Source organism: Tetrao urogallus (assembly GCF_951394365.1).
Source record: "Tetrao urogallus genome assembly, chromosome: 10".
NCBI lineage: Eukaryota > Metazoa > Chordata > Aves > Galliformes > Phasianidae > Tetrao > Tetrao urogallus.
Genome location: NC_136823.1, coordinates 7,968,448 through 7,979,937, shown reverse-complemented (window position 1 = coordinate 7,979,937; position 11,490 = coordinate 7,968,448). Strand labels below are relative to the sequence as shown.

The window sequence follows — 11,490 nt, the reverse complement described above, 5'->3', positions numbered from 1 at the left end:
TTTTCAAGTACACCACAAAATTCAATTACCTTTAAACAGTCTTGTCAAGCTACTTCAAGTGGAGCACAAAATGGTTTCAGTGCTAAGGAGTTCATGACATGAAAGTTCATACCAGACCTGAAGCTCAATCCTTCCAAGACATCCTAGAAAGGTTAAACAGAACTGGGAAAAACTACTGTCATCTGGTTTCTCAATAGATGCTCTTTCTTAACAATTCTCCCCCAGACTATACATTATACATCTTAGAGGCAGTCCATCTAGGGAGGACAGATGCAATGAAGTGTAGGGAACCTTGTTGTGCTCTACATGGATACAGACAATGCTGCTGCACTCTTCAAATTCATCAGGGAGAGAAAAGAGACAAGGATTTACATTCTCTGTTGAAGATTGGTCCAGGAGATTGTGAAAGAGCTATGCTGTCACTTGAGAGGCCAACTTGAAATATACATGGTCCATAATATTTCATGAATTATTGCACTCCAGTGCATAGATATAGACAAGGTTAAGAAGGTGTAATCAGAACCAGAATGTAAGGATGTTCTAGGATGACATGCTGCTTATCAATATCTGCGTAAGCTCTTTATAACGTGACTTTTTCCAGAGTTAAAGTATATATATAAATATATATATGTACAGGGATACATACACATATATATCCTCATATACTGTGAAACTGATCTTTTCAGATCTAATAGCAGTAGACAGTGTGTAAAACTCCCATAGAAATTCATGAAGGTTTTTTATCTTCTTGGATCTGATACTAGACATGAAAAAAAACTTATTAGACATGAGGAAAAACTTTTTCTCTCAGAGAGTGGTCATGCACTGGAATGGCCTACCCAGAGAGGTCGTGGAGTCGCCGTCCCTGGCAGTGTTCAAGAGGCATCTGGATGAGGAGCTGAGAGATATGGTTTAGTGCTTGTGGTAGCAATGGTAACGAGAAGACGGTTGGACTAGATGATCTTATAGGTTGTTTTCCAACCTTGTGATTCTATGATTCTACTAAGGTTTGGTGGTTTGCTTGGTGTTCTGTTTGGTTTGTATTTGTTTTGAAAACTTGTGGTCAAAAGTAAGTAAGGATAGAAACACAAAATGCGAGAATTTAAAAGGACCTGCAAACCATAGCAAAAAGATCCATCATGATAAAACCAAGAAGAAAAAAAAACAGATGTGGAGCACGGTAGTCTCTAAAGGCTGGAACAAAGAATATTATGTCAGTTTTATATCCATTTGCTTTCTCTTTTCTCTTCATGAACGCTATGATTGTGTTTCTTCAGTGACTGACTACTAAAAAAAGGCAAAACATGATCTACTCATATGCCAGAGTGCTGCTCGATTGAGAAACAGCTGCTCTCTTTTGTTTATGTGAGAGACAAATATTTCCCAAAATATAGTGTAGGTAATAGAAATCCACGTTTGTAAAAGTTCATTAACAAATGGACCAAAAAGCTTGTTGGCAATACTTTGTAATGTTACAAAGCTACTTACAAAATTCAGGCTTTTATCATAGCTTAATATCCTCTTCTTCCAGGAAGTGAACTTTTAGATATTATACTTCAGGTTAGAGTCAATTCAAGAACTCTAAGGAGAAACTGGGGTTTCTGATAAGCTGAATCTTACATGCCCTATCTGCTCATTGGTAGTTTTATCACTAGGTCTATATAATAGCAAGGAGATTTCAAAGAATGTAACATGGACATTTCTACTGTCTCTGATATGTCATTCTTCTCTTTCAAAATATTATAATCCTTCTTAAGTCAACTGTGTTACAAGGGAGATTGCTTTTTGTGCAAGACTCAGGCAAGGACTAGAAGGCAGGGAAAGGTGGATAAAGCATAAAGGTTTTCATGTTTCTTTTACATAACGTTTCATTTTTTTTTTGCTTAGGGTATCCTCCACTACTTTTAAATCTGTCAGATGCTAATGAAGATAGGGTTGCTGTATTTGGAAAGGAATGAGTAGGACAAATTTCCAGGTTTTCTGCCATGAATATTACAAGGATAAAGCCTTCTCTCAAGTGAAACAGTTAAGAAATTCATGGTTTGCCCTAATCTGAAACAGCATTGCCTAGAGGTCCCAAATGCAGAGTCGAAAATATGAAAAAAAAAAAAAAAAAATCTTTGGTGCATTAGGAGTTGTAGATCATTTACATGCTTGGCAAGGCCATTTAAGACCATTGTTTACTGTTAAGAAGTTCTCAAGTGATTATTGAAAGACACCTTAAATGTGAAACTTCTAAGTATCTTCTATTAGAAAAAAATCTTTCAAGATAGACAGATGTAAATAATGACTGCCATATGACAAAAGGATTTCACGGTTAAAAAGTAGACTTAAACAATGCCTCTCTAAGTCCTCATAAACAAGTTTTTGAGTTTGTTTTTTTTTCTTTTAAACAAAATCCAGAATATTTCTGGCAAGAAAGGTTTTATCAGCGAAAAATAGCAATTCTCCTTCTGAGATCTCTGCTCATATAATGATGGGGACATAAAGGATAATAATTAAATACCTCTTGTTGAATCCATACTTGTATGAATTTTAGTGTATCACATTAACTTCAGATTTTAAGCAGAATTCAAAACTTTTTCTTCACAGTTTCGCTGGATGATAGACTTCCTTTGAGCTCTTGAAATTATCTATTGAACTTTGGAAGAGCAAAGAAGAAAAAGCAGGAAGAATGTCTGCTTTAAACCAAAACATCTCTCTGAAAACCACAAAGTTCTAATGATGGGAAATCACAAGTCTCTATTAGAATGTTAATCACTAGCTTTTGTGTCCTGCTTTTTAAATCTGTCAGAGAAAATGAAATTACAAAATTAATTTTGACTTCATTTTGGTTTGGACTTTTAGAAAGAAGCAATATAAGCAGGTTTCATTTTCACCAAATTATTTTGCTTTTATGTGTACACAGGAGACAGATGTACCTAAACTGCTTCATTAGATATAGCTGATAATAGGATATTAACAAGAACTTGAGATTCTATCTTACCTACTGTACATATCACAGCAATGCCTCAGAAATGGTATAAGAACATCCAACAACACAGCTGGAAGCTTACAAATTAATTCTACCTCCCCCCACAAATAACATAAGCAAATGAAAAAAACTCATTTTCCAGTTAAACCAAACTGATCAGTGCCAGAACACTAACAAAGAAATGAAAGAAAACAATTCTTTATTTCCTGTCTCAGGAGCCATCTGCACATTTGCATGTCTGCCAAAAGCATTCTTGATTAATTCAGCCATCCCAACTAGCCCCAACTAGTCATTCTCTATCAAACATTTAGCACTTTTTCTAAGACATTTAAATAGCTGATTCAAAACACTTCTTGCTATGAACTGAAATCTGATCTTCCACTTCTTCTGTAAGTGAAATATGCAGCATGTTAAAGCAGCAAACTAAATCCTAACATAGTCAAACAAACCCAGCATTAACCACTTGAACTTCTAGTGTTAAGGTTCAAATTTGACTCGGAATTGTCAACAGTAACCCCTTCTTACAAGGCTCTTTTAAACATATGTAAGTGCAGTTCAAGATCACATTTGGAGCAAAAAAGATGCCAGCTTTGGAGCTTGATCTTACAGAGGCCCTAATAGCTGTCAACTCCTTATAACCCTTTGTAAAAGAATTCAGTAAGAGATAACCATTCCTGAATGAGCTCCTCAATAAGCAGTGAGGATTCTACACTGCTTTGACATAACTAGAAATTTAGCCTCAATTTCATTTAAATATAACACAGGCCTTTTAATTACTATTATCACAAGAAATACAACAGCTTTCATGCCACTTATCTTGATCCTGTACTGATTTGGGGGGGGGGGGGGGGGTGAAGTAGCTACAAATCTGTGCATAGACAATCTGTGCACAGATTCTTATGTTGCCAGAAACTCTCAGCAGCAGAGCAGAGAACAAGTGAGCTTTTGACACTTGGTGGGTGAGGTGTTGTACAGCAGCTTGGCATAAACACAATTGCCTGGCTCTATCTGCCAAAACAATGACCAAATCTGTTAACAATGAGGAAATGGAAAAAGTATTGTTAAGATTTCAACATCTCATACCTTGGATGGTCAGATCAGCTCAAATCTCTACTGGCTAGTCATAAATATGGCCATCTACAGACTTTGCAGAAAATCATTTAAAATTTAGATACCAGCCTCTAATTATACAAAAAAAAAAACACTAAAGGAAGTGATTAGATAAGTAAAATACCTATATAGATAAATATAATAACCTTCATGGTGGGAGAACATACCAGGCTTACTCTAATTTCAGTTTCAGTTATATCTAATCCTGGAAGTGAAGTTTCATATTCTTAAAACTGATTATTGAAAGTCATCTAGCTTTCCACAAATATTATGAATAGTATAATTTTTAAAATATACTGCATATATTTTGTGATACTTGTTATGGAAAGGCTTTAACCTAGATCTAAGTGAAGTATAATGTAAAAGTGCTACTAGTTCCACCTCTGATAGAAAAAATGTCAATGAGAAAGTCAGTGGTTTCTTGATGAACAGCGGGCTTTGAAATTCTTCAAAACATCTGCTAATCAGAGCTATGGAGATTTAAAATAACTTTTACTGGAAATACAAACAATAAAATAACATTTAATTCTTTGACTAGTCACTATGGGAAGGAGGAGGAAAAAACTCTGAAATAACTGGAAACATATCCTTTCACTCAGAGCATCACAAAATTGCAGTATGATTCAGTATATCCAAGTTATAACAACCAGCTTCAAGAATACCATTGGGAAGAAACAAAGAGCTGACTTTTGAAGATGATGTAAATCCTCCCAAGGAGCTACAGGAAGAAAAAAAAAAAAATGTTATATTGGCAGAAATAGGATCTGAGCCTAATGGCCAAAAGCTAATGATGAGAGAAAACTGCCTTCAGAGTGGACTGTAAGTGATAAACTCCAGTGAGATCTTCTGTAGATGCTATATATGGGAACCATATCTCTCATTCTAAGTACATACATGGGAGCTGGGCCTGTCAGAGAGTGCACTGTTGTAAACCAGATAAATAGCAAGACAGCTAAATACATACTTGAAAAATTCAGAACCATGGGGAAGAATTTGGACACGAAGAAAAAAACATACTAGTGGAAGGATCTTGGACAGCTCAGGGAACAGAATAATCAGGCAGGAAAATAAAGTAATCTTAATATTTTCCACAGTTGCAAGATTACGAAGCACTGTTCTGCGGAAAACTTTCCAATTGTGAATGCCTATTTACATTAAAGTTGCATGAGTGGGAATCTGTGAGGCACAGAAAGTGCCAGGATGTAAAAAGTCCTTGGAGGCCAGAGGCAAATGGAAATAACTGCCTTATTCTAGCCTCAGACTTTCTGAGCCAAACTTGCCTTCTGCACCCAAAGGGATAAACAGACCAGTGCCTTGTTCTGGGGCTCTTGATATCAGAAGAAAACCAAACCAGTCTCTTGAAGCCATTTACACAATGAGGGAGGGAAAAATCACCGCTGCTTTCAATATCTTCCTGCCTTAGGCAATCACCTGCTTTGCCGAGCATATATATTGCAGAATCAGCCCTGGCAGCAAAATGGAGTAGGTCAGGCAGTCTCAGTGTCATGGAGACAATGAGAAGAGATAGCACAGCTGCAAAAACCTGCCCTAGGCTCTCTGACTTACAGGATTTTAGAGGTGTGTTTGCAGCACTGACAGTTATGGGCAGTCAGTTTCCCCGCACAAAGCCATTTGAAAATGGTGTATCCGTGCCTGGTCCTGAGCTCCCAAACATCTTTTGTTGTATCAAGATTAAAGGAAGATGAGGCAGCTGGGGTTAATAAGTTGAAAATCAATGCCATTACCAAAGAGAGCAGAAAAGAAAAAAAAAAAAAAAAAAAAAAAGAGAATTCAACCCCTGTAGAAGCCAAAGCTTTCAACTATGCCTCTTGCTGTGTAGAAACACACTGTACAGTTCTCCTGGTTCTGTTTGGGTTTGACTTCAGATTTAGGGAGATAAAAACTATGGATGATGTCTGAATTTCCTGTTTATTAAAAAATGCATAGAGTTTCATATAGGCAGCTGTATATATGCATAGCTATACATCTGTTTTTTGTTCACTGCACTGAGCTTTGGATCAAACCTTGCATGACATTTTTTAGGATTTGAAAGTAGCAGCATTTAGGATTAGTGAGGTTATGAAATCTAATTTCACCTTCTATGACCTGCTATAAGCAATGGTTTGACAGCACAGAACCACTTCACCACATCTTCACACTTTCTCCATGTTTCAGAGCTAATGACCACGTACAGAAGGGTAAGTTCAACAGACAGGAACATTCCTGTGCATTAAAATGAGATCAGCTTTTCTGTAAACCTGATTCAAATAGCCTGTGGCATGCTTTCTGCCTGTGTCAGCTAGTTCTATCCCAGAAAACTCATTATCATCATTTCTGTGTTTGGACATAGGCAGTTTGTATGGAAGCTGCTCTGAGCTGAAGGCTGAGACATCTCTAGTACTATATTAATAATAGATGCAGCCAATTAGATCAAATAATTAAGAGATCTCACAGCATTATCACCATACTTCTGTTGGTCTGTTTCATGCACTCATGATTGATGGTGACAATACAAAAATCAACCTAGATGTTATTGATCAGTCCTGCTCAGCTGAATAGAGGGACATGCAAGGATCCAGAGATCTGAACCCAAAGCAAAATCTTCTTCAACCACTGACTTTCTGATGCATGGTAAATTCAGGTTCATAAAGTTCAATGAGAATTAATTCAAAATTAGAATGATGTCTTCATTAACAAAGAAATGACAACTCATGAAATATGACTTTACACTTACCAATTTTTTTGTATCATTGTTTAAACACTGACTTTTGTACACCAGTACATTTTGCCTGTGTAAGTTTCTTACTTCATGAGAATAAACTGCCACAGTTTTTCTGAGCAATGTTCATTTATACACTCATATTTTCATCTCTTCAATAACACTGTTTTACATTGTCACATCTTAATCTCTTTTGTTACTCTCTTGCTCCATCCTAGTTAGAAAACTGCCTCCCCTTTCTGAAACTAAAGAATAAAATATTAGGTATTTCCATCTTGGGTCAGCAGAAATAAAATTTCTCCTACAATAGCTTTCTTTTCTCTGTAAGCAATGATGATTTGCACATCAGTCAGAATAAACATTTTTTGTGCAGAATGTTTCAATGTCTCTATTAAGAAAGATTTCTTGTTTACTCTTACTAACAAGGAATAACCACCTATATAAGCATTACCCATTTCACTTGCGCTGAGAAAAAACAAGGATCAGACATACAAAAACATTAGAAAGATGTAGCATCATGCATTCTGGAAACTCAGAAGGAAGATCAGAAACTGGAATACTATTAATAAAGTACTCAGATTAATTTTTGAGAGAATAATGGAAGATGATAAAAAAACACAACAAATATCTGCACAATATCTGTGTCAATTCGAGTGTAGAGAATGCCTTGGTCTTTGTGGATCAGTAACAGAACCCAGAGGGAAGTACCAGTGTATTCGGACCCATTAAAGCATTCAGTGGAAGTTCTATTTTACTAGTCTTCCTCTTACCAGCAGCATGGTCATGTTTAAGATAAAGTCTCTCTCCCAGCAACATTTGTCCCCTGCTCTCAGCTAGAATACATAGCTTAATGTTAAAAGCATTCTTGCTTCCAGTTAGGAAACTGCAGTTTTCTAGATCAGATTTAGAACAGCGTCATTTTATTTTGTATCTAATGCATTGCACTGTTAGAAGCTGATGGCTGAGCAGGGCTATTCTCTTGACAGAGCTCTACCTCAGATAAAAATCCAAACATAAACCAGAGATTAACATATCTCAAAGATCAAGATCTTCAACAAACACATCTGTAATAGGGATATTACTACCAACTGCAAGAAAAAAATTCATTTTACGATGGGTAGGATAAATAGCAGTCTTTGTGCAGAGCTTTTAAAGACAGCAAGAACTTGTTTCCTTTATCTTCTTATTTCCCTTATGTGGAAGAACATAAGGCCAAGAATTAAGAAAGATTGGTCTTTGCCCAGTGAGGCTAAGCCTCAATGGATTCTCAGTGAAAGCCATAACAATTTCTGCTGACACAGATGCGTTGCAAGTCAAGCTTTCTCTGCTTATGAATTTCCAGCAAGTCCTAGCTGACTCGCTCTCTGTAAGGCAGAATACTAACAGAACAGTATCATCCTTTTATACACATTACAAATTGTAACAGATGAAAGTATTTAATTTTGCCATATGCAACCAAATCAAATGATCTGATGTAAAGCTTGCCCAAGTTAGGGAAAAGGCTTTAATCGGGCTTTGGCTCACTCTCTAAAATGTGACTAAGATATTTTATAGCTATTTCCAGAAAGCAAAACTTCACTATAAATCAACACAGTCTATTACCTGCTCAGCTTCATATATGCACATGTGTTTCCTTGACTTAATAAAAGCTATTCTGCCTTATTATAAAAGCTAACTCCACATTTTCTTTTTGTTATCTTTTCAGAAAGAGACTAAGAGCATAAGAAAAACATATTTGGCTTAGTTTATTCCCTTCCCATTATCAATTAATTGAACAAATGTATTATTGGAGTTAAAATGCACTCTGAAATTGTGATTTTAATATACTTTATTGAAAAAGTACACCATTTTAAATTATTTTCAATGGGACAAAGCAATGATCATCTCTATCTACCAAGTCCTTTTTTGATGAATCATAAGTACCATATGCCAAACTCACATCTGCATGACTAGCAAAGTAAAAAGATAATTTTTTTTTCAACACATCTTTAAGAATTTATATCACCTACATTTTAAAATCATGAAATGCTGATGCTCTGACTATATTTCATATCCTCTGTGTTGCACCATTTCCCAGTTCACAGTTTATCCATGTATTAGCATGCCAATTGAACACATCAGTCAATGTCACCTTGAGAAAATTGTCAATAGCAGAGGAAGAATAACAAAAGAAGGCTTAGCACTAAGACCTGGGACACCACCACATTCTCTTGCATTTTCCTGAAGAGGAAAAAAGAAAAGAAAAGAAAAAAGATAAATACAAGCCAAGACTTCCAATTATGATATATGAGAATTTCTGAAACTGCATAAGCAGAAGATGATTGATACAAACCACAAAAGCCGTGAAATAAATACACTCAAAAAAATAACACAGGTATTCATTTTCATTTCAGCAAGTTAAGCTGCAGACTAAAAGCAAGCAGGACCAACAAGAATCATACAGTGTCCTCCATGCAACATTTTAAGTCTCATTCTACATTCCATTACAGAACCAGAGGCACTAAAAAAACTACTCTTGTGTAAAACAGGTGTCTCATCTACTGCAGAAATCACTGCAATTGTGTCCTGTTCTCTATCAGATCTCCTCACTGTCCATCAGTGCTATGGAGAACACAGGGCGGTAAATACGTGTAGTGACCTGTCCCAAGAAATACTATGTGTAAATGTGATGAATATTCCATCACACCTGATATTGTGGAGTTAGTTTCCGAAATAGAAAACACTAATTAACTAACACTAACTGAAGTTCCCAGCCATCTCTAATGAGGAATCCTGCAATGAGTGCTCAGGCAAAATTAGCTGCCATATTCCTGGCTACCAATCTGTGCTCATGTCTACCACATTCTATTACATGACATAAAACAGTCTACAAAAGCAACAAGACAAAACACTGTCTACAGGAGTACTAAAAGTTTTTTCTACGCTTACAATGCCACTTGCTTCCTTTAGTAAAATGTTCTGAGTACTCCAAATATTTTCTGATGAGTTTCATGTTATAAGACAGCTTTCCTATTTGCCTTTTTTTAAAAGGAATACAACTTCTACTAGAGACTAAAATAATAATAATAAGAAAGTAGAAACTTACTTCAGGGTGAAATCCATGGCAAGATTCTGGGCGTCTTCTTATCTTCTGAGATTTTAAACGTTCACACTTAAGGGATTCATTATGTACGATGTAATTAAGGAGAAATCTTCTGAACATTGCATTTAAATATCCTGAGTTCATTTGAGTGCTTTGAAATGCATGCAGGGAAAATCTTTCAACTCCTCACATCTTTCTTTCATTTAAAGATCCAAGGTGAGGTGTGTGGTCAACACAAGAATAATAATGTAATTCTATGGCTTTCTCCTTAGCAGTCCGTTGTTCAGACAGTATCATTTGCACTAACACTATTAATCTGTCTTTAAATAATGTCTGTAATAAAAGCACACTGCTTTTGATAAATTCCAACTCATTAGAAAAAACAAATCCTGAAGTATACAGAACAGCACAGAATAAAAAGTATGACAGCTAAAAATCAATTGCTATCTTTAGTTTGCTAATTTTTTATACATTTGGAAAGCAGGATTCTGAAATGGTTTCAATGCTCCAGCCTAGTCTTAAAATGCTTATACAATCAGAGATTTCAGAAGTTCTAATATCAGGATTTCTACTCTCAGAAGGAACTTACATACTTAGTTCATAAAGTGAAGGAAGTCCCACTGCCTAAAAATAGAGACTATGACCTTACGATACTTAAAAATGCATATAAGTGTATTTGCTTAAATTTTATTGGCTGTCCTAAATACCTAAACATGTGAATTCTCCTTGAAAGTAAGTAAGAATGCATTCTCAGCTGGCTTAATTTCAACCAGCCCCAGCTGTGATGCATTCTTTGAAGTTCTTAAGTCACTTTATGTAAGAAGAACATTTTCAGTGTTTACATCTTGAATCTCTTCTTGACAACTATGCAAATAAAAGGATATATCTTATTTCTATAGGCGCCATGGTAATTGGTGGGACAGAATCACAGAAGCATTCGTTATCTACTACCACCATAAAGAGATTGCTGCTCGGGATTTGCTGGATTACAAAGGACCTGCAAATTAAAAAAAAAATAATTAATGGTAATATTTTCAATATTTCTTAGCAACAAGTTTTATTAAGGTATTTTAAGCCTGTCAATAATACTGTGTTACAGTCACAAATCTCATTGACTTCACATATTGTACTAAATCTCTAAACCTTGTAGAAGAAGAGAATCTTGGGCAATGCTTTGCTCAGCTGATGGAATATACTCAGGCATTTTGAGACGCACACAGTGGCTGGTACACAGGTGAAATGGAACAGACAGGTTAATTCTGATGCTGTGTTAATGCCTAACACCTGAAATTGGAACATAGCTGAACAGCCAAGGAACTTATCTTCTTTTTCTTTCCTTCGATACTGAATCTTTTCTCCATAATTAAAAACTAGCTATGTATTTATGATCTGGAATTATCAAGTACACATGAAACCAATCAGCAAAAATAAAGCAGGCTCTTCTGCAACCAGATGGTAATAGCTCCAAGTCCCACTTATCACCTCTAGAATCACGTCAGGGGCTTTATTCACTCCGCATCTTGCATGGCATGAAGCAACATGAATTGTTGAAACAGCTTTCATCTGGCCTCCTGAGACTCATTTTATTTCTAGGCCAATAAAACA

At 35.9% G+C, this 11,490-nt stretch overlaps 1 protein-coding gene across 1 annotated transcript in view; it reads right to left on the bottom strand.

The window, feature by feature from the left end:
* Positions 1–8,930: 8,930 nt before the first annotated feature.
* Positions 8,931–11,490, bottom strand: part of CACNA2D3 (calcium voltage-gated channel auxiliary subunit alpha2delta 3) — a gene marked incomplete at both ends in the record, with an annotated part of 393,832 nt that continues 391,272 nt past the window's right edge. Inside the window, 3 exons of the mRNA XM_079540355.1 lie at positions 8,931–9,023; positions 9,889–9,971; positions 10,770–10,882. Coding sequence (XP_079396481.1) covers positions 8,931–9,023; positions 9,889–9,971; positions 10,770–10,882 — 289 coding nt within the window. The remainder of the gene's footprint in view (positions 9,024–9,888; positions 9,972–10,769; positions 10,883–11,490) is intronic.